Source organism: Phoenix dactylifera, chromosome 8, assembly GCF_009389715.1.
Source record: "Phoenix dactylifera cultivar Barhee BC4 chromosome 8, palm_55x_up_171113_PBpolish2nd_filt_p, whole genome shotgun sequence".
Lineage (NCBI taxonomy): Eukaryota > Viridiplantae > Streptophyta > Magnoliopsida > Arecales > Arecaceae > Phoenix > Phoenix dactylifera.
The window spans coordinates 12,943,420-12,965,477 of record NC_052399.1 but is presented as its reverse complement, the minus strand read 5'-3'; the positions used below and the strand labels follow the sequence as shown (position 1 = coordinate 12,965,477).

The 22,058-nt window shown below is 51.6% G+C and overlaps 2 protein-coding genes across 2 annotated transcripts; both read right to left on the bottom strand.

The window, feature by feature from the left end:
• Positions 1-220: 220 nt before the first annotated feature.
• On the bottom strand, positions 221-1,396 carry LOC113463357. The gene is made up of 3 exons (XM_026808257.2): positions 1,077-1,396; positions 881-978; positions 221-683 (listed from the first exon to the last, which is right to left on the bottom strand). The coding sequence occupies exons 1-3, from the start codon at positions 1,178-1,180 to the stop codon at positions 526-528; spliced, it is 360 nt and encodes a 119-aa protein (XP_026664058.1). The 5' UTR covers positions 1,181-1,396; the 3' UTR covers positions 221-525.
• A 19,820-nt stretch (positions 1,397-21,216) lies between these two features.
• Positions 21,217-21,810, bottom strand: LOC103716571 (ethylene-responsive transcription factor 11-like). The gene has a single exon (XM_008804613.4). It carries the CDS (start codon positions 21,808-21,810, stop codon positions 21,217-21,219), a length of 594 nt encoding a protein of 197 aa, XP_008802835.2.
• Positions 21,811-22,058: the final 248 nt, after the last annotated feature.

Genomic DNA, 22,058 nt, shown 5'->3' with positions numbered 1-22,058 from the left:
ATGTTCATGTTATTGATCATGATTTATGTTGTATAAAATATCTAAAAAATTATACACACACACATGTATACACACTAGAAGAAGATGACCTCCATTTCAACTTATGCTAGCACTACAGCAAAAAGAGGCTTTGGCGACGCTTTATATGTTCTTTACCGACACTTATAAGCATCGGTATTTTTCTTTCCGACGCTTTCAAAAGCGTCGCCAAAGTGTCGCTTATGTTAAAGTGGAGAACTAAATTGCCGACGTTTTTCAAAAGCGTCAGCAAATATTGAAAGCTCTACCGACACTTTAAAGTGTCGGCAATAATAATTATTTTTTAAAAAATAAAAAAACCTAATTAATTTTTTTAGAGAAAAAAATCTGTTGATAGTGATTAACAAGAAATCCATTCTCCATTACAACAACATGATTCTGCTTCTTCTAATAGCACAGGAACAACAACAAATGCTCAATTTATTGTTTTTTTATGAATTACAATAGAAAATCTATTACAGTAGGAATAGAAAGCATAATTACAAATTATAGTAGAAATGCAAACCCAGCTGAAAACCCAGCTGCCAGCAAAAAAGCCTTCATCTTCATCTTCATTTGGTCTTCATCTTCTTCCTTTTCGAATCTCTGAAAACCTAGCTGCCAACAAAAAGGGCGAGAAGAAAAATCCAAGCGACCAACCTTCTCTACATTGATCCAAGAAAAAAAAAAACCCAAATTCTTGAGTCGTTCTGGATCGGAAGCCTATGGAATCGAAATCACTTACTAGATCTATGCGAACAGGTAACAATTCAATTGAACGAAATAGATCTAACAAACATCGAAAACCAAACAAAAAAAAGAAGAACCTGCAGGTAGGGATGAAAGAAAGAAGAGAACTCACTTGACAATTTCTTGACTTGCTTCGGAGTGAGCTTGGCAGAGAACCCGCTGGCAGCATCCGTGTAGTGGTAGATCACCGCATCCTTCACCTTCTCATTACTAAGGATCATGACAAAAACACAAAGAAGATCTCGATACCACGAATCCAAAACTCTAACCCTAGAAATTGAAATAGGGAGAAGGGCACGGATCGAAACCTGCCGACGACGGCGGCGAGAGTCCGAATGTGGAAGGCCTCAGCCTCCTCCTTCGGCACCTCGCCGCCGGCTTGGTCGGGGATCTTCGTGGGTTCCTCCACCATTAAAATCGAGACCAAAAGAAAGAAGATGAAGACCAGAACCAAAAAGATGACATGGTTTAATGGAGTGCCCTTCTCAACGGTGCGGGGTCGTCCCCATCAAGGGAGAGAGGGCGCTGAGATGATGACAGCTGGGTGAAGGGGTTAGGGTTTGTTCTCCGTGCGCGCCAGAGAGAGAGAGAAAGGGTTAGGCTCGAGGAGAAAAAAGGCAGGGGGTTAGCTTTATTGCCGTTTTGGTCTATTAGGCCTCCAACGACGCTTTAAAGCATCGTCTTTGGGGGAGATTAGCGAATCATTAGGCCTCCGAGGACGCTTTATAAAGCGTCGTTTTGGGGAAAGAAGACTCGAGAGATAATTAGGCCTCTGACGCTTTTAAGTGTTGTAGAACTGTGACGATGCTTATAAGCATCGTCTAATCTGAATTTTTTCTGACGCTATCAAAAAGCATCGGCAAATTTTGGCGCGGTGCCCAAATTCCCGATGCTTCTTTCAAGCATCGGCGGGAAAGCATCGGAAAAACTCACTTTCATTGTAGAGCAAGGACTCATTTGGTTCGTAGAAAAAAGAGGAGAAAAAGCAGGATCAACGGAAAAATGGAGAGATCTTCATGTTTGGTTGAAGTTTTTAATGAAGAAAGATGGAAAAGTTGCTTTCCCATAGAAACAAGATTTTTACATTTTATGAAGAAAAAAAACCTATATGGGACAAGGAGAACGTCCAATTTCCATCGGCTGAAATGTGAGGTATTTTTTTTTAAAAAAATACCCTTAAGCTTTTAGATAGAATAGGATAAAATCTTTTCATTTATTAAGGGTATGACAGATATTTTATACCACTTTTTTAGAAAAATAGATGCTCAGCCAAACATAAGTTACTGCGAGATGTGCTACTTTCCTATTGTCAACTAAATATGCAAAAATAATTTTTTTAAGCATCATATACTCAGACATCAGCTTTTTAAAAAAAATATCTTAGTGACGGAAAATTCTTTCCGCAAATGAACTGAGTCCTAAAAGTTTAATAAGATTGAGAATCTCCAATATTTGGTAATGTTTTAACAAAGCTTGACCAGATGAGTTCCTTTGGTAGCAACTGACCAAAAGAATCTTCAATGAGATCCGGTATGCTGCTATTTCAGCCTTCTGATCCCTAGCCAAATGAAACAAACTTGGACAAAGAAGAGCTAATGGATACTGGCCAGGCCATCAGCATATCATTAGCAAAATATAAAGAATTAAGCTTTAAATTATCGGTAAAAAGGACATCCTAGTACACAAGACTCCCACACTACTAGAAGATTTGGGCAACTTTACTTCTATGTATGGAGAAATTATGTCCGTATTTCAAATTCATAATAGTCAACTCATAATGGAGCCAAAATATCAATAAATCTTGAATGAGCAACATTCTTCAACATTCTAGAGAGAACATCAACTATTAAGGCATACAAGAAAAGGTGCCAAAGGATCACCTTACCTAAGGCCCTTTTTAATCTTAATCCATCAAATAATAGCTTCACCACTACAAAAGCACCCTTTGGTCTACGAAATCCACTTAGAACCAAACCCTCTAATCTCTGAAACCTTGAAAAAAAGTTTTGTTCCACATAGTTGTAGGCTTCTTCAAAATCCAATTTGAAGAGTATTCCATCCGGCACCATGAAATGAGCTCATGGGCAGCTGCAAGCCCATCTAAAATATTCCTTCCTCCCATAAGATCTGACTGAAAAATATCAATCAAAATACCAAGAAACTTCCCAATTGATTATACAAGATATTGGCTTCTTTCATAAACTCGATAGATTTTTCAAAAAATAAAATAGGAAAATTCTATATGAACTAGAAAGTTATCAACTCGTAATCCAAATACAACAACCTTAATTTGATCCAAAGCGAATTCCTTCTCCATCTGATCAAGAAAGAAGACCCACCAATATACATGTCACTCACTTATAAGGTCCAAATACATTTTCATAAAACTTGTAGAAACATCTATCTCCTTTTTATTAGTGATGACCCTTCCTACTCTTCAATTTGGCAAATCGAATTAAACCTCTTTTGACCATTTGCCAATTTACAAAAACATTCTATATTTCTATCCTCTAATTGCAACTAGTTAATTCAAGCTTTTTATTTCGATAAAATCTCCTTCTTTGCACCTGCAAGAGTAGTTATTTAGCATTCTTTCTATCAATGACTTCAATAGCCGTTAAAACTCTTTCCTCCACAACATCGTACAAATGTAAGGAGCCGAACGATGACTCCTCTTTCTAATACTATAATTTTTTTGATATTTTCAAACTCTAAGCTTTGCCTAGTTATTTGGAAAATTATAGTTTCACCCCTTCAATTTTGCCCCTCAATCATACTTTCTCATTTTTAAAATTTTCAAAGTAGCCCTTGAAGTTTCCAAATTGTTCCAAAGTAGTTCTATCGTGCATTTTCGTTATTAGAATGGTGGCACATGATCATCCCATGACAACATAAAGTTGTTGTAGAATAAAAATACCCTTGATATCAGTTGTTTGGGGTAGAATCTTGGTGTTAAGGATATTGCGAATCGCATGAAGTCACGCGATTCGTTTCTAAATAACCGTAGGTTCTCTGCATCTAGAGAAATCCGAAGGCAAAAGGAGGGAGGTAGAGGGAAATAGCGGGGGAGGGGGGGAGAGAGATCTCATGGAAGCATTTAATCCGCCTTGAAATGCAAGGGACAAGAAAATCATTAATAGGCTCTTGCAGGGCAACAGGAAGCTTGAGACCGAGCGAGGATCCTAGTGTGATTTTAATGTTTACAAAGCCATTGAGGTCAAATGGGAATACTAATGCTTTCAATCCAATTGATTTAGTACATAAGTGAGTAAGGAAGAAAGATTTGATACATCCTTGATATGCTTTACTTAATACATTTAAAAGAACTTTCAAGAACACATCTAAAAATAAATTATATTGGAAGAACTTGAGGAAAGAACTAATTTAGAGTTTAATATACCTTAGAGTCAAGTTCTTTTGATTGAAGCTTAATTCTGTCATTTACATGCTTAATGAGCTTAAACTTTAATGTGCCAAGCATCCTAAGGAGAAAGAAATGATTTGCAATGTTGTTACTTCTTTTATATGTTTAATATGCATAACTAACCTTCAAAGTGTAGAGAAACATGGTTAGAGTCGACCCCAATTAGTTTGGAGTCGACCCCGATACAATTGGCACGTCTTGGAATGAAGTGGCACGCCTTTGGAATACTTGGCACAGAGTAGGAGCCGACCCTAGAAGAGATGGAGTCGACTCTAGCACGTTTTAGAAATATTCTGGCACATCCTGGTACATTTGGCATAGATGAACAGTAACTAGAGTCGATCCCAAGTTTCCTTGAGCCGATCTTAGGAGGAGCTGACCTCAAGTTTGCATGAGCCGACCCCAAGCTTCAGCCACTGCAAAAACAGCTTTCTGGAATTGACTGAGAGGGCCGACCCCAAGTTTCCTTCAGAACTAGTTGAGCCGACCCCACGAGACCATGAGTCGACCCCAGCTTCAGAACTTAAAAAATATTTCTCTGAAATTTCTGAGAGGGCCAACCCCACTGTAGCAGGGGCCGACCCCATTGTAACATGGGTCGACCCCAAGAAAGCATGAGTCGACCCCAACCTGTAAAGTCAGAAAAACAAACTTCTGGATTTTCTGAGAGGGCTGACCCCACTGTAGCAGGGGCCGACCCCAGAAAAGCTTGAACCGACCCCAGCCTAATGAACAGTGACTTGAGCCGACCCCAGAAAAGCTTGGGTCGACCCCAGCACGGCTGACAACATAACGGCTAGTTCTGCAGAGGTACTTTTTGAGCTCCCAAAAGCTATAAATGGCTAGTTTCTCCATTTCAATGGCTAGGAGGTGATCTTTGGAGGTTGGAAAAGTATTTAAGAGCCATTATTCATCAAAGAAAGTTATCTTGGTGGAAATTAAAGTGTGCATTCAAGAGAAAAGAAAATCTAAGAGAGTTTCATTCATTGCTTCATTCAAATTCTGAAAGAAGGTGGTTGAGCAGTCTTCAAGTGAATTCAAGAGCTTTACCAACCTCTTGAGGAGTGAAGTAACATTGGCAAAGAAGAGAAGAGCAATCTACAAAGCGATAAATATTTTCTTAACTCTTCTCTAAGTGTATTATTGTATTATTTGCTCACTTAGGAGCTTTAAACCTTTTATTTCTCATTCATTGTAAGGTTTGTTGGTGAGCCCGTAAAACCAACGGTGTAGGTTGTTGGTGAGCCCGTAAAACCAACGTAGGTTGTTGGTGTTTCCGTAAAACCAACGTAGGTTGTTGGTGAGCCTGTAAAACCAACGGTTAGGTTTAATTGGTGATCCCGTAAAACCAATTGTAGGGTTTTTGGATTGTGAGCCCGATAAAACAATCCAATTGTAACCCGAGGGGTTATAGTGAATTCTCAAGAAAATGCTTGCGGAGTGGATATAGGTGCTTTGGGGTGCACTGAACCACTATATGTTCTTGTGTTTGTGTTGTGCTTAATTTTGTGACTCTTGCATTGTCGTTTCATTATTGTACTAACACATACTTGACTTAGGTATTAATTGTTCATTTATAAGAAATTGTTTTAGCTTAAATTCTAAAAGTGACTTAATCACAATTGTTTAAAGCTTTACTACTATTTCTTCCACTACACCTCTATTTATCACATGGGCCAAACCACATTTACTTAAAAATTAATTAAAGATTTTAAAATTTAGAAAACCCAATTCACCCTCCCCCTCTTGGGTTGTTACCTTGGGCAACACCGAGCTTTACAGTCGCAAAAGGAGTAAGTGTGTAGTGTATTGTATGTTGGCATCTGGGATTGTTACAGCTAATTTTTTCATGGTATCTCAATTTCGAATGTTGGGTGTGTTAAGGGTCTTGTTCTAAGTTGAATATTTTGAGATTTGGGGATTGTCCGAGGTTGGATCTTTTAGAGGCTATCCCAGCTAATTTTGTAATCTCGAAACTACTTATGCAGTAAGAATCAAATATTTGGCTTAACTAAATGGGTTTACCTAATCAAGTTTAGGTAATTTTGCATTGAAACGACTCCAAAGCTTTCTAATCCCAGGCAATTTCCAAATGTTTTGCATATTTCGGAACCAAAATGCATAATCTTAGTTATATATATATGGCCAACATATATATATCCAATACTTTTACATTGTTGCGCTCACACCTCCTCTAATTTTGTAGTAGCTCCATTCACACATCCTTTAATTTTGTTGTAGTTACATATCCTTTATTTTGGTAGAAGTTTCATACCCCCTCTTCTTTTATTCTGTTGCAACTACACCCCCTCTAGTTTAATATTGTTGCGGACACACTATCTCGAATTTGAAAATAGCAAAATAGAGGTACCAGGCACACTCCCTAGCTAGGTCATAAATGTCTGCCGAGGACATATTGAATCATGTGCTCATATGCTTCCATAAATGTATATCACTTGTCAACAAAGCTTAAATGTTTTATGATGCATCAATTTTGTGTGTCTTTAGGTAAGAAGTAGGGGTCTCATATGAATTGGGATATAAGACTAGCTTCTTTGGAAGTGCAAAGGGACTAAATCCCATAAGGGTCTCCTTGGAACCATACAGTCGACCAAATATGGATTTTGCATGTTCTTTATTACTCATAGATCATGTCTGCTAAACCACATTACATTTTACCATGCTGTGAGATCCATGTTGACGGTGTATTGACATTTATAATTATGAAGATCTTGTGTCCATAAATAGCAGTACAACCCTCATGGTTCTATATTAATATATCCATTGGACAAGATCTTGTACTTAAATGTTTATTTGTTCTGATGGCCACTAATATTTGTTTGGCCCGAGAGCCATTTTCTAAATAAATTGTTTTATAAAATAAAGACCCAATCATTATTGCCTAAGTGGGATAATGTTAGAATTTTTTCAGTGGGATGCTATTGATTAGATTTTTCTATTACAAAAATTAGGTTGGACGTTAGACCGGTAAAGCACAATATAGTTTAATGTAATCTGTTACGGGGGAACTCAGCCACCATGCCCCACGTGACCGACACGCGCGCCCAAGAAGACTACAGCTGCCCCTTGATCCAGTAACCCGACCCCGAGTCGGATATCTTCGGCTTCGCAGCCCAACCCCGAGTCGGCTGCCCCTTGATCCAGCAATCCGACCCCGAGTCGGATATCTTCGGCTTCGCAGCCCGACCCCGAGTCGGCTGCCCCTTGATCCAGCAATCCGATCCCGAGTCGGCAACCTCTCGACAACGACAGGCTGTTCCCCTGAAGCACGCCACGACCCTCTGTCCCTGCAACGGTCGTATCCGGCGCTGCTCCACGATCTCCTGTAACAGCCGTACAAGGCGGAGCTCCACTACGCCCTGTCACGGCCGTACCCAGCGCTGCCCCACGACGCCCTGTAACGGCCATGTCAGTGGCAACTCCATCGTGCCACACGATGACCAACCCCCCCGAAGGACCCCCCAGCCTGGTATATATGCTGCGGGGGGGAGAAGGGGGGATGTAAGCAAGAACTTCCAGAGCATTCTCCTACTACCTGCAATTATCTCTCCTTCTCCTCCAATCTCCTCTGACTTGATCGTCGGAGGGCCCCCACTACCCCAGTGGTGGTGCGAGGCTTGCTTGCAGGTTTTCCGGTGGAAGGTGGAGCACAATCAACACCAACCAAGGCGACTCAGACGGAATCCCGTTCACACCACTGTGCCAATCGTTCTCGGTTTGGACCACCAGCAACAGTTGGCGCTAGAAGGAGGGCCGAATCTTAGGGCGATCGTAATGGCACGGCGAGGTGGTCGTGGAGCTTCCAATGCCTCCGGTCGCGGGGCCTCTCGCGCCTCCGGCCGGGAGGCCGCTGCGTCTCCAACACATTCTCAGCAACACTCCACCGTTCCACCCCCCATTCAGATGGTCGAAGCCGCTCAGTTCGACCAGTTAGCCCAGCAGGTTCGCACCCTCGCGGAGGCGGTGCTGAACCTGCAGGGTGTGATGTCTCGGGCGCCGCAGCGGGCCCAGGAGCCGCTGCTCCCTGAGCGCTCACCTGTCCTCCTTAACCCGCGCTCCTTCCTCTCCCATGGGGAGGAGCGCCGGCGCGAGGAGGATTCTCGAGCACGGTCCATTCTGCCGGGACCGTCCCATCGGAGCTGCGCGGGGTACGAGAGGCGGGCCCGGGCGCGTTCCCAGACCCCCCAGTCCTCAAGGAACCCGCGCTCCAGTCGGTCCCCCTCTCGGTGCTCCTTGTCTCCCACCCATCGGTCGCGCTCCCTGGACCGGCGGGTGGACGATCTCCACCGACAACTCCAGGTCCTGAAGGGCCACTCTAAAGATCCCTTCGCCGACTTGGAGATCTCCTCCCAACCGGCGCTTGCCTCGAGGATCCTGCGGACCCCGAATCCGCCGGGGTTTAAAATGCCGGCGATCGAGCCCTATGACGGGGCGGCGGACCCGCGGGATCACGTCGAGAGTTTCAGGACCCTTATGCTCCTCCACGGAGCATCAGGTCCTCTCCTCTGCAAGGCTTTTCCGGCGACCCTCCGTGGCCCGGCAAGGGCGTGGTTCGCCGGCTTGGAGGCTAACTCGATCCAGACCTTCGATCGGTTTACCCGCCTCTTCATCACCCATTTCGCCGTCAGTAGCCGGCGGCGACTGGTCTCCGACTCCCTCTTTGATGTCCGGCAAAACGAGGGAGAAAGCTTGCGGGATTATCTTACCCGCTTCAACAAGGCTACGTTGGAAGTCCGGAACCTGAGCCAGGAGGTGGCTCTTTCAGCCCTGAAGCGTGGCTTCCGAAAGGGCAGACTCACCTTCTCCCTGGACAAACGCCTGCCGCGGAGCTTCCCGGAGCTGTTGTCCCGGGCGAACCAGTATGCGGACGCCGAGGAGGCGGCCGCCCACCGGAGCAAGGAGGCCGCCGAGATCCCTCCAAAGCTCGGGAAGAAAAGGCGAAAAGAGGCACGCCAGGGGAGGAGCCCGACGCCTCAGCGTCGGCGCAGAAGCCTGTCGCCGGCGAGGAACCACGGCGCCCTACGCCCTCGTTCTCCGCCCCGACGTTTCAACCGGTACACTCCTCTCCTGACTCTCCGGGCCCAGATCCTCATGGAAATCAAGGGGCGGGAGGACCTCCCGGTCCCGAGACAGATGAAGAAGATCCCTGGGAGGAGGCCCTCTCGGGCGTACTGTGAGTACCACCGGGACCACGGCCACGACACCGAAGACTGCTTCCAGCTTCGGGACGAGATCGAGGCTCTCATCCGCCGAGGGCGTCTTGGTCGATTTGTAAACGACCGACGTCCCCCCGCAGACTCGCGTCCGGCCGACCCGGCCCCTCCGGAGCCTCGGGAGCAGAATCGACCCGTCGCGGGCGTGATCCATACTATCACTGGGGGCTGCCCCCGGCCCGAGAGGAACGCGGGGGGCTCGACTGAAGCATCAAGGGCAGCCGTCGCAAAGAGGCAGAGGGTCGGTAATGTAATCACTTTTTGTGATGAAGATGTAAAGGGGGTTCAGACCCCCCACGACGACGCCATGGTGATCTCCCTCACTATGGCAAACTATGATGTAAGGCGTGTTCTTGTGGATAGTGGAAGCTCAGCTGATATTTTGTTTTACGAGGCCTTCCAAAAGATGAGCTTGTCCAGACAATTGTTGCACAAAACATCCACCCCCTCATAGGATTCACTGGAGACGCTGTCTCGGCCGAAGGTGTCGTTGAGCTGCCTGTGACTGCGGGCGTTGCACCCGCAGAAGCCACGGTGCGGCTCGGGTTCTCGGTCGTCCGTGTTCCCTCGGCCTACAACGCTATCCTCGGACGACCCGGACTGAACGCCCTTCGCGCGGTGGTCTCAACGTACCACTTGCTCATGCGGTTCCCCACGGCGGCCGGGATTGGAGAGGTCCGAGGTGACCAACCGACCGCAAGGCAATGTTTCCTAGCAACTCTCAAAGGGAAGAAGCCCGTAGAAGCCTTAAGCGTCGAGTCCCTCGACGCCAGAGACGAGGTGGCCTTGCGGCACGGGGAGCCGGCCGAAGGTGTGATCGAAGTTCCCCTCGAGGAAGGTCGCCCGGACCGGACGGTCTGGGTCGGCACCAATCTCGACCCGGGAGCTCGGGCTCGGTTGGTGGAATTCCTCCGAGCCAACGCCGATGTATTTGCCTGGTCGGCGGCCGATGTACCTGGGATCGACCCGGAGGTCATTTCTCACGCCCTCAACGTCGACCCAACCCACCGACCAGTAAAGCAGAAGAAGAGACACTGTGCCCCGGATCGGATCCGAGTGGTCGACCAGGAGGTAGACAAGCTCTTGGAGGCAGGATTCATAAGGGAGGTCAGCTACCCCGAATGGCTGGCAAATGTCGTACTTGTCCGGAAGGCGAGCGGAAAGTGGAGGATGTGCGTCGACTACACCGACCTGAACAAGGCATGCCCCAAGAATAGCTTTCCGCTTCCGCGGATAGACCAACTGGTCGACGCGACTTCCGGATATCAGCTGCTGTCTTTCATGGACGCCTTCTCTGGCAACAACCAGATAATGATGGCTCCACAGGACGAGGAGAAAACTGCCTTTATAACAGACCGGGGGCTGTACTGTTACAAGGTAATGCCCTTCGGTCTGAAGAATGCTGGCGCCACTTACCAGCGCCTCGTCAACAAAATCTTCAAAGAGCAAATCGGCCGGAACATGGAGGTGTACGTGGACGATATGCTGGTGAAGAGCCGCCATGCAGACCAGCACATCGCGGATCTGGAGGAGACTTTTGCCACCCTGCGGAAGTTTCGCATGAAGCTGAACCCAGCGAAGTGCGCCTTTGGCGCTTCGGCCGGGAGGTTCCTCGGTTTCATTGTCAACCAGCGGGGGATCGAAGCCAACCCTGACAAAATCAAGGCCATCCAAGATATGTCCCCTCCGACCAAAGTGAAGGAGGTTCAAGAGCTCGCTGGGAGGGTCGCCGCGCTCGGACGATTTGTGGCAAAGTCGGCCGAACGCTGCCAACCTTTCTTCAAGGTGTTGAAACGCCCGAAAGACTTCCTCTGGACGGCCGAATGTCAATCAGCATTCGACCAGCTCAAGGAATACTTGGCGTCTCCTCCCCTGCTGTCCAAGCCGCAAGAAGGGGAGATGCTCTACCTTTATCTGGCGGTCTCCCCAACCGCAGTCAGTGCGGTACTGGTTCGGAAAGAGGCAAAGTTCCAGAAGCCTGTGTACTACATCAGCCGGGTCTTACGGGATGCCGAGACGCGGTATACGAAGGCTGAAAAGATCGCCTTCGCGCTGCTGACCGCGACCAGGAGGCTTCGCCCCTATTTCCAGGCCCATTCTGTCACCCTCTTGACCGATCAACCGCTGCGGCAGATCCTCAGCAATCCTGAGAATGCAGGACGGCTGGTGAAGTGGGCAGTAGAACTTGGTGAGTTCGACATCCGCTACCAGCCCCGACCCGCTATCAAGGCCCAGGCGCTCGCGGATTTCCTCGCTGAGTGCACGGTGCAGGAGGCGGAACCTAGGTCGCCGGAAACACCTAGCCTCGACCTCCCGATTTGGACGCTTCACATCGATGGGTCGTCGAACCCCGAAGGTGGAGGGGCCGGGCTGGTCCTCACCAGCCCTGATGGAGTGATAGTCGAGTATGCCTTGAGGTTCGGATTTCCAGTGACCAACAACGAGGCGGAGTATGAGGCCCTAGTCACGGGACTCAAACTCACCAAGGAGCTCGGCATCCGGCGCCTGAAGGTCTTCACCGACTCCCAGCTGGTGGTCGGGCAGGTCCGTGGGGAGTTCGAAGCCCGGAACCCGACCATGCAGAATTACGTCCGGAAGGTGCAAGCACTCATTCCCGACCTCGGCAGTGTCGACATCCAGCAGGTCCCAAGAAGTGAAAATGCCAGGGCCGACAGGCTGTCCCGCTTAGTGAGCGCAGACGCACACAACTTGTCGAGGGCGATCTACCTGGAGACCCTGGATGCCCCGAGCATCGGCGAGGCTGGAGCGGTGATGGCGATTGACCCGGAGCCGTCTTGGATGGACCCGCTTGTCGCCTACCTCGCCGAAGGGATCCTCCCTGAAGACGAAGATCAAGCTCGGCGACTTGTTATGAAGTCCGCCCACTACGTACTCAACGAAGGGAGGCTGTATCGGACCTCGTTCACCGCCCCCCTCTTAAAGTGCCTCCGCCCCTCGGAAGCGGCCTACGTCCTCGGCGAAGTCCACGAAGGCGTTTGCGGATCCCACTTGGGGGCTAGGTCCTTGGCGCACAAGATCATGAGGCAAGGCTATTATTGGCCTACCTTGTTGGAGGACTCAAAGGATCATGTACGGAAATGCGACGCCTGCCAGCGCCACGCCAACGTCCAGAGAGTCCCTTCTGTCCCCTTGGCACCAATCACTGCACCCTGGCCCTTCGCCCAGTGGGGAATGGATATCCTCGGACCATTCCCCGTTGCTTCAGCTCAGCGGAAATTTTTGATTGTTGCAATCGACTACTTCACCAAGTGGGTGGAGGCAGAGCCGCTGGCCACTATCACGGAGGTGCAAGTCCGGAAGTTCGTGAAGAAGAACATCATTGTCCGATTTGGGGTACCTCGGGTCCTCATCTCGGATAATGGCCGACAGTTCGACAACAAGCATTTCCGTGACTTTTGCGAGGAGTTCGGGATCGGGCATCGGTTCACATCTGTGTCGCATCCCCAAACCAACGGCGAGGCCGAGGTCACAAATCGGACAATCCTCCAAGGAATCAAAGCGCGAATCGGTCGGACGGGGCAAGCTTGGGTCGAAGAACTCGAGAATGTCCTTTGGGCGTATCGGACCACGCATCGGACCCCTACCGGGGAGACGCCTTTCAGCCTAACCTATGGCACGGAAGCCGTTGTCCCCGTGGAGCTCGGACTCCCCTCACCTCGGGTGGCCGCGCACCGACCCGAGGCCAATTCGGAACAACTCCAAGGGAACCTGGATCTCTTGGAAGAAGCGAGGGAAATGGCGCAGGTTCGGATGGCGATGTATCAGCAGAGGGTGGCCCGATATTACAACTCCAAGGTCCGACCGAAGCTTTTCAGAATCGGAGATCTGGTGCTAAGGCGAGCTAAAGCATCTCAACCTGCGGAAGGTGGAAAGCTAGCGCCAAATTGGGAAGGCCCGTATAAGGTTCGCTGGGTAAACCGACCTGGCTCCTACCAGTTAGAGGCCCTAGATGGTCGAGAAATTCTAAGGAGCTGGAATTCCGCTAACCTGCGGATGTATTACCAGTAGAACGACGATGCCAGAAAGACAGTTCAAAAATGTATAACACTTTGCATTTCAATAATTTCTGGTTACAACGGCGTGCTCGTGTGATTACAAGGAATTCCCAGAGGAGAATTAGGGTGTAAAGAAAGTAAAGAAGAGGTGGAGACTCCGAGGAGCTGAAGATCTGGGATCCCGAAACCTCCATCTGAAGCGGTTGCAATCCCGTCGGAAGTGGGTGCTTCCAACCGGAGGCGCCATCGGCGTCTCACGAAAGAGACGAAGAGCCGGCGCGGATGAAGAAGAAGTGGACGAAGGAGAAGTCCACACTGCCTCCAACCGGAGGCGCCATCCACGCCCCACGAAGAGGACGAGGAGCCGCCGCAGACGAAGCTCCCGCTGCCTCCAGGGGAACGCCACCTCCAAGGGATATTCCGGTCCTCCCCAGTGTTAGGGAAGAGAAGGAATACAAGGGGGAAGAGCATATGGAGGCGCGGTCCCGGATCAAGCACCTGGTGCGGAGCTCAATCGGGAGGCCGAACTTCAAGGAGGGGAGACGTGATCCCGGATGAAACGCCTAGAGCGGAGTTCCGCCGGGGAGAACCTCCTTGTTGATCCCAGATGAAACGGCTAGTTGGCGGAAGTCGCGAAGGGCGCGCCTCCCGTTCCTTCGGCAGGGGTCTCTCAACCATGCGCTGGAGAGGAGGCCCACGATCCATGGCAACCTGAACAGCTCCGGCTTGGCAGGCTCCATCGCACCTGCACCTATATTTATAGCCAAACTGCGGCCCCCCGGTCATTCCGATACGGGTGGCTCCAATAAATGCGGGCGCATTGAATCCGGAGCCGATCCGGCTCTCAAGGCGTATCTTCCCGCGATTTCCTAAGCGTCATTCTCCTTAATCGCATTTTTTGTGCAGGACACTCCGGGTGGCCTGTACCCCTAGGTCCACGTATCTCCGCTCGCGCCCCAAGCCGCATCCGCCTCGAAGAACGCGCGTATCGCGGCCGCTTAACTGACACTCCTTGCAAGCAGCAACTGGCGATCCGATTTCCCAGGTAACCCCTTAATTAGCACTTAATGCCCATCTGGTGTTCCCCAGGCGACGCTTGGAGAGGAGGAGAAATACAATCGCAGCTGGCCATGGAGAAATCCCGTCGGGCGGCGAGCGACAGGCGCACGACCAGCGAGCGGAATTTTCCGAGGCTCGGCTCTTGGATGCCAGGCTAACCCGATGATCATCCCGGAAGCAGACTAGCCTGAAGTCCCGACCGGTCGCCTCGGCTTGCGCCAGCCTTGGCCGACCAACGAGCGGAATTTCCCGAGGCTCGGCCCTTGGATGCCAGGCTAACCCGATGATCATCCCGGGAGCAGACTAGCCTGAAGCCCCGACCGGTCGCCTCGGCTTGCGCCAGCCTTGGCCGACCAACGAGCGGAATTTCCCGAGGCTCGGCCCTTGGATGTCAGGCTAACCCGATGATCATCTTGGGAGCAGACTAGCCTGAAGCCCCGACCGGTCGCCTCGGCTTGCGCCAGCCTTGGCCGACCAACGAGCGGAATTTCCCGAGGCTCGGCCCTTGGATGCCATTCTAACCCGATGATCATCCCGGGAGCAGACTAGCCTGAAGCCCCGACCGGTCGCCTCGGCTTGCGCCAGCCTTGGCCGACCAACGAGCGGAATTTCCTGAGGCCTAACCCTCGGATGCCTGGCTTAGCGCCGGAAGAATTTCCTGAGGCCTAACCCTCGGATGCCTGGCTTAGCGCCGGAAGAATTTCCTGAGGCCTAACCCTCGGATGCCTGGCTTAGCGCCGGAAGAATTTCCTGAGGCCTAACCCTCAGATGCCTGGCCTAGCGCTAGAAGAATTTCAAGAGTCGGGAGTCAGTGAGACGCTACCAAGAGTTAAAAAGAAGAAGGACGAAAGTGAAATGAAGAAACTCTATTTGCATTAACTTTCATTGTTTCAGGGCTGAGACCCATACAACTTGGCAAAACGCCAACACACAAAGAAAAGAACAAAATACAGAAGGTCAGCTTGGAGGAACCCCCGGGTCGAGAACGTCGGGCACGTCCGTAGGGGGTAGGGAGACGGTTGGAGAAGCAGCAGGCAATGGCGCCGGAGGGGAGTCGAGAAGGGAGATCCCACTCAGGTCAATTTCGGGGTACTTAGCCGACACCCTTGCCAGGCCTTCCTCGAAGCCTAGGACAAAGGAGTCGGACCCCGCGTCCGACATATCACGGACGAACTCGTCGGACTGACGATAGGCCTGTACCGCCTCCGACATATCACGGGTGAACTCGGCGGACTGACGATAAGCCTGTACCGCCTGACGCCCGATCTCCGCACTCTTCTCGGCCAGCGTCGCCTCTGCTCGCTCCATAATCTGAGCTTTTGCCTCCAAGACCTTCGCCACAATCCGGTCATCCGCCTCGGAGGAGACCCTCAACAGATCAGCCTGGGCCTCCTTGTGCTTCGCCTCGGCAGCGATGCGAGCAGCCTCAGCCTCCTCCAGGCGCGAATGAAGCTCCTGGTCGCTCGCGCGGGACTTCTCCAAAGCCGACTCCAATTCGCCCAGCTTGGCTTCAAGAGACTGGGTCCGGTTGCGGGCGTTGTCGGCTGACCGCTGGGCCTTCTCCCACCTCTCCCGGTAGTCGGCAGCCTTCCGGGACTGCTTCTCGGCCCGCTCCTCCGCCTTCTTGATCTCGCCCTCGAGACCTGAGGCAACCTTGAGTTGCTCCCGAGCCTCCAACAGTTGCTTCTCGAGGGTGGCGAAGCCGAGTGCCCGCTCTTCGGCTACCTGGAGCCTCGTCTCGAGGTCCCTGGTCGTCCTCCCCGCCGCAGCCTGACCTCCCTCTTCTGTTGCCTTCAGTTGGCTCTCGGCCCTCGCCAGAAGCCTCGCCTGTTCCTCGTAGCACTCCTCCAGGCGGATCATGTACTGGGCGAGCTAAGAGATAGGAAAAGCGAGGGCGTCAGGCGGGGATCAACAGAGCCTATAAATGATAAAAGCGACCGAAAGAACACTCACCGACATGAGACAGACGCAGCTGGCAGCCCCAACGTCAGGGACCCTCATCTCCCGGACCTGCCTGCGGTCCTTCTCCAGCAGTACCGTCTCGATGAGGTTTCGGGCGCCGGCGAAAGTGAAGGCCGACCCCGACTTCTCCCCGGAGTCGGACGGTGGTTCCGCAGCCTTACCCTTACCCATCGCTTGGGGAAGAGTCATGCTGACCACGCTCGGGGCGGGGGCCGCCCCTGGAATTGACAGGGTCCTGCTCGGCCGGGGCCTCGGCGCGTCCCTCCTCGTATCATCCGGAGCCGACCGAGTCGAAGGCTGGGCTGGGGACCGATCATGTCCGACCCGTCCATCTTGGGCGCGCCCGGGTGATGCCTCCGGAGAAACGGTAGTCTCGGCATCGGAGGGCTGATACAACGTCAACTCCCAGTCCGCGCCCGCGGCGTCCCCCTGATCGGTGGGTCCGGACCCGTCTGTCGGCGTCGGAGTCGCCTGCCGGCGGGACTTCTTCGCCGGTGGAGCCCCGCTCGGAGGAGCTCGTTTCTTCCTCCGGACTGCTTCCAGTAGGGACGTCCTACCAACAGCCGTTGCCTTGTCCGACCGCATGACGTCGTCGATCTCTGCAAAAAGGACGAGATGGTCGGAGGTTGAGAAACTGAAGGAAAGAACGAAACGAAAGAGGAGAAAAGAGCTAAAAAAGAAATGGTGGTGGGCTCACGGTCAGTGGGGACCGAGCTCAGACCGACGTTCACCAAGGTATCCTCGGAAATAAGGCGACACACCGGGGGGAGCCGACCCTCGGCAACCAACTCCTTCAAGACGGCGACGCCGTCGGATTCCTCCCTCGACAACCTCGATAGGCCAATCGGGGACTTCATCGGCGTCTCCCAGGTTGCCCTGATTCCCCAAGAGGGATCTGCGTCAACGAAAAAGAAGCGCTCCTTCCAGCCGTGAATGGAGGTGGGAGCCTCCTTGACGAGGCCGCACCCTCGCCGCGCCACAAAGCACCACCACCCTTTATCCTGGGGGTGGCCACTCAGGCCGTAGCATTCCCAAAAGACATTCAGGGTGGCGGGAACCTCGTGCATGCGGCAGAGAACCTGAAAGGCTGTCAGGGCGCGCCATGAGTTCGGCACCAGCTGCGTCGGCGCCACTCTTAAACCCCGAAGCACCTGAACGACTAAGTCCGAGGGGGGAAAGCGGAACCCGGCCTGAAGAATGCCCTCATTGATGGCAACCTTCCCTGGAGGAGGATGGGACATCCTCTCCTCAGGCCCCGGGAGTGTAACATTGCAGGCCTCGGGAAGGTGGTATCGAGCCACGAACCTATCTAGGTCTTCGGCGGCCAACTCCGACTTAATGCGGTCTGCTCTCACTTCGCCCATCCCTAATGGCCAGTGAATCTACGGTCAGGACAGGGTCGAAAAGGGGGAAAAGACCGGAACGACTGGAGTACACTAATACAAAAGGAGAGTATGGAGAGCCCTAAATTAAAGAATGGAGCAACTCACCGGAAGAGAAGGAAGAACAGCTCCGAGAGCGTCAAAGGAGGAGCAAGCGAACAGTCCGACGGCGATGACGGCAGCGCAAAGGAGAAACTCGAAGATGTCTGTAAAGAGAAAGGCGGACGGAGGAGGACCCCCGGTTAAATAGGCGGAAAGGTGGGTGACGCCCCGGTGACGCCAGAGGATGCCTGGCTGCCGAAGGGTCGCTCGCGCCCCAAAGGCGAATCGACGCCATTAAGGAAGGATGTCCGCCGAAATCCTTAGACTGCCAGGTCAGCAACAACCGCCATACGCCATAAAGAAGACGGGGAGCTCGAAGCGCGCGCGCCTCTCCGAGGGATGGCGGCAATCTCGAAGCATCACTTCCTTCACCCGTTCCCCTTCTGGTTCCAGGCTCGGAAGTGGGGGGCTACTGTTACGGGGGAACTCAGCCACCATGCCCCACGTGACCGACACGCGCGCCCAAGAAGACTACAGCTGCCCCTTGATCCAGTAACCCGACCCCGAGTCGGATATCTTCGGCTTCGCAGCCCGACCCCGAGTCGGCTGCCCCTTGATCCAGCAATCCGACCCCGAGTCGGATATCTTCGGCTTCGCAGCCCGACCCCGAGTCGGCTGCCCCTTGATCCAGCAATCCGATCCCGAGTCGGCAACCTCTCGACAACGACAGGCTGTTCCCCTGAAGCACGCCACGACCCTCTGTCCCTGTAACGGTCGTATCCGGCGCTGCTCCACGATCTCCTGTAACAGCCGTACAAGGCGGAGCTCCACTACGCCCTGTCACGGCCGTACCCAGCGCTGCCCCACGACGCCCTGTAACGGCCATGTCAGTGGCAACTCCATCGTGCCACACGATGACCAACCCCCCCGAAGGACCCCCCAGCCTGGTATATATGCTGCGGGGGGGAGAAGGGGGGAGGTAAGCAAGAACTTCCAGAGCATTCTCCTACTACCTGCAATTATCTCTCCTTCTCCTCCAATCTCCTCTGACTTGATCGTCGGAGGGCCCCCACTACCCCAGTGGTGGTGCGAGGCTTGCTTGCAGGTTTCCCGGTGGAAGGTGGAGCACAATCAACACCAACCAAGGCGACTCAGACGGAATCCCGTTCACACCACTGTGCCAATCGTTCTCGGTTTGGACCACCAGCAACATAATCCATACAGCTTTTGGACCTAGGTCTATCTCGGTAATTGCTTTTGATGTGGTGTGAAAAATATAAGGTCTATTTTAAAGATAGGGCTCCTTGAAATAAAATTAACCCTAGGGATAGATCCCTCTCTATCCAGAATACTGAATACTGTCCATAAATGGTCTCGAGCAAAAGACAGAACGTAATGAAAAACAGTCATTTAACGAGTTGATCCTGTATAAACGGCTATTGGTAGTGCTTTGCCTGTTGAGAACTACAATACAAAAATTGGAGAGATAGAATGAATTCTTAACCTAGACATATGCTACAATACAGAAATTGGAGGGGTAGAAAGAATACTTAACTTAGACATGTGTACTATCATGCTCCAACTATTATCTAGTTCGTTTTTTGTCTGTGGTTGTAAGCTATTTTCAAAATTTTATCAATAGAGATGATGAATAGTAAGTTCTACATGTTTGTATAATTTTTCTAGCGTTCTATTTCTCGATATTGCTATTACAAATTTTTGAAGATTTACAACAATCTTTTCCATCGTTTATCCTCTCTTTCTTTTTTTTTTTTCCTATTTTTTACACATTTTACGTAGAAAAGGATGTTAAAAAATATATATACTTTATACTTCAACATCAGTGGCAATCCAATACGTGGATTACATTGTTTGATTTGAAGTATCTGCGATTGACAGTGAAGCGTTCTGATTGTTTGATTTGAGTTGCGTGATTGATTTACTTTGATTTATTATCCTACATGCAAGTTGCAGCATATATCGCACGTGCCAATAAAGTAGTGCGCTGTACACGTGTACACCTCGTTTCACCAAACTCGCTTGTGATGTTTACATCCACAACTTTGTTCTACCGAACCGATCGGTAGAGAACACGTGCAGACGATGAACAAAGGAGGCATCGATCCATCCGCGCCGTCCGCGCCGCCCCCTAGGCATCCATGCTGTCAAAGGCCCAACGGTGGGCCCCGCTTCGCCATAGCCTCCGTGCCTGCACGTGATCTCCTGGTCCCCAACTCACTCCGTCCTCCCCTCCCCTCTCTCTCTCTCTCTCTCTCGCTCGCGTACATGCCATCCCCGTACACCTGCCACCGCACCATCGCAGCCGTCAACCTTAAATTCCATGGTCCAGATTCGCTCCCCCGACTCCGGTCGGGAATTGCCCGGAGGGTGACTCGTGACGTGGACGGCATGAGGGACTCCCTGCGGCGTGCGCCCCGCGTACCGAGGCAGCCCGGCCGTGGCGCTCCGCACGTGCGAGATGCGCGGTGGGCCCCGGTCAATGCACAGCCGCTTTGACCGAGCGGGTAGTCTGGGAGGCGGCATGCCCGGGGCGAGGCAGCGATGACCCCCAACCCCAACGCCGGATCCGCTGACACGTATAATCCCCGCCACAAGAATGGGACCCGCAAGCTCGCTCCCGCCCCCTCACCTCGTGCCTTATACGGCGCATCGGGCGGCCGCTCCAATTTTTTTAATCCACTAAGTAATTCCTTCTTTCTTGCTTTCCCCTCGCGACGACGCCGTCCCGGGCCACTAAATTTACCGTGCGACGAAAATGCCCTTAAATAATCCAACACGACTCAGTATTGTTACGAGGATGTTTTGGTAATTGCATCCATCGGGGTACAACGTGGCTCCGTCAAGTCACCGAGGAACAGTTGTCGGCGATCTGGGATGGAGTGAAAATAATTAAATTGCCCTCCGCCAGCAGCACGGGCGTACAACGCTTTAAACGCTGACCACCCCCCTGTCGCCGGTGGCAATTATAGAAAGTTTCAAGAGGCATTTTGGTCTTTTCATATTGACAAGAGTTCTCCGCTATCAGGATTATCGCAAAAGATAAAACAAAAAAAAAAGCAACGTACGATTAGAACCGCGGACAATAACAATTCAGCACTGAACTTGCTCGCAGTCTCTCGAAAATTTCGCAGGTTTTATACGATAAAAGCTCCCGAATTAGCCGTTCATTAGACTGTACACCAAGCCAAGAAAGGCAGATAAAATCCGCCGGCGGTAAAAGGGTGGAAATAAAACGAACACGGAAACGTAAAAAAGAAAGAAAGAAAAAAATGAAGGCCGGAGGAGGAATCTGGGCCGCCGGATCTATATCAGAAGAGAGGGGCGGGAAGGTTGAGGTCGAAGCCTAAGGGCTTCTTCTTGGTCTCTTCCTCCTTTCTGGCCATCGCCGCCATCATCTTCTTCTCCTGCTCGCCCCTTACCACCAACTCCACCGCCTCGAACCGGTACGCGGGGAAGTCCGATCCACCCGCCGCCGGAGGCCCCAGGAATAGATCCCGGCCGTCCGGCGGCCCCGGGTAGGCCGATCGCCACTGCTGCAGGCCCCAGGCCCCCGCCGGCGCGGCGGAAGCGACGGTGACGAGGGCGGAAGACGAGATCTCGGCGGAGTACCCGAAGTTGGTCTTGGCCTTGGGGCCGCGGAGGTTGCGGGCGGCCTCGTCGTAGGCTCGGGCCGCTTCCTCTGCCGTGTCGAAGGTCCCCAGCCATTTCCTCGTCTTCTTCCACGGGTCCCTGATCTCCGCCGCGAACCTCCCCCACGGCCGCTTCCTCACCCCCCGGAAGTGCGCCTCCTTTCCCTGCCCTCCCGCCACCCCCGCCGCCGCCGGCGGCGGCGGCGGCGGCGGCTGCTCCTTTCCCCCGGCAGCGAAGCCATCCTTCCTCAGCCGCAAGGTCTCCACCGCCATCGCCGGCCCGCCTTCACCGTGCAGCACACCGCTCCACAATTAGAGCTCGAGAGAGAAGGTAACAAAGAAAGAAATAGGCTTGAGGACAGAATGGAGGGGAAAGGGGAGGGTGGGGGCTTATTTATAGCGAAACCGACGGTTTTGGTTCCGCCCGACAGAAAATTCTTTTATATATACATATATATATACATATATATATATATATATATATATATATATATATATATATATATATATATATATATATA

Coding starts and splice junctions, on each gene's coding strand:
- LOC113463357 (XM_026808257.2), bottom strand. CDS start 1,180: ATGGTGGAGGAACCCACGAAGATCCCCGACCAAGCCGGCGGCGAGGTG. Junction 979..1,076: donor CTCGCCGCCGTCGTCGGCAG/GTTTCGATCCGT, acceptor CATGATCCTTAG/TAATGAGAAGGTGAAGGATG. Junction 684..880: donor GCAAGTCAAGAAATTGTCAA/GTGAGTTCTCTT, acceptor GGATCAATGTAG/AGAAGGTTGGTCGCTTGGAT.
- LOC103716571 (XM_008804613.4), bottom strand. CDS start 21,810: ATGGCGGTGGAGACCTTGCGGCTGAGGAAGGATGGCTTCGCTGCCGGG.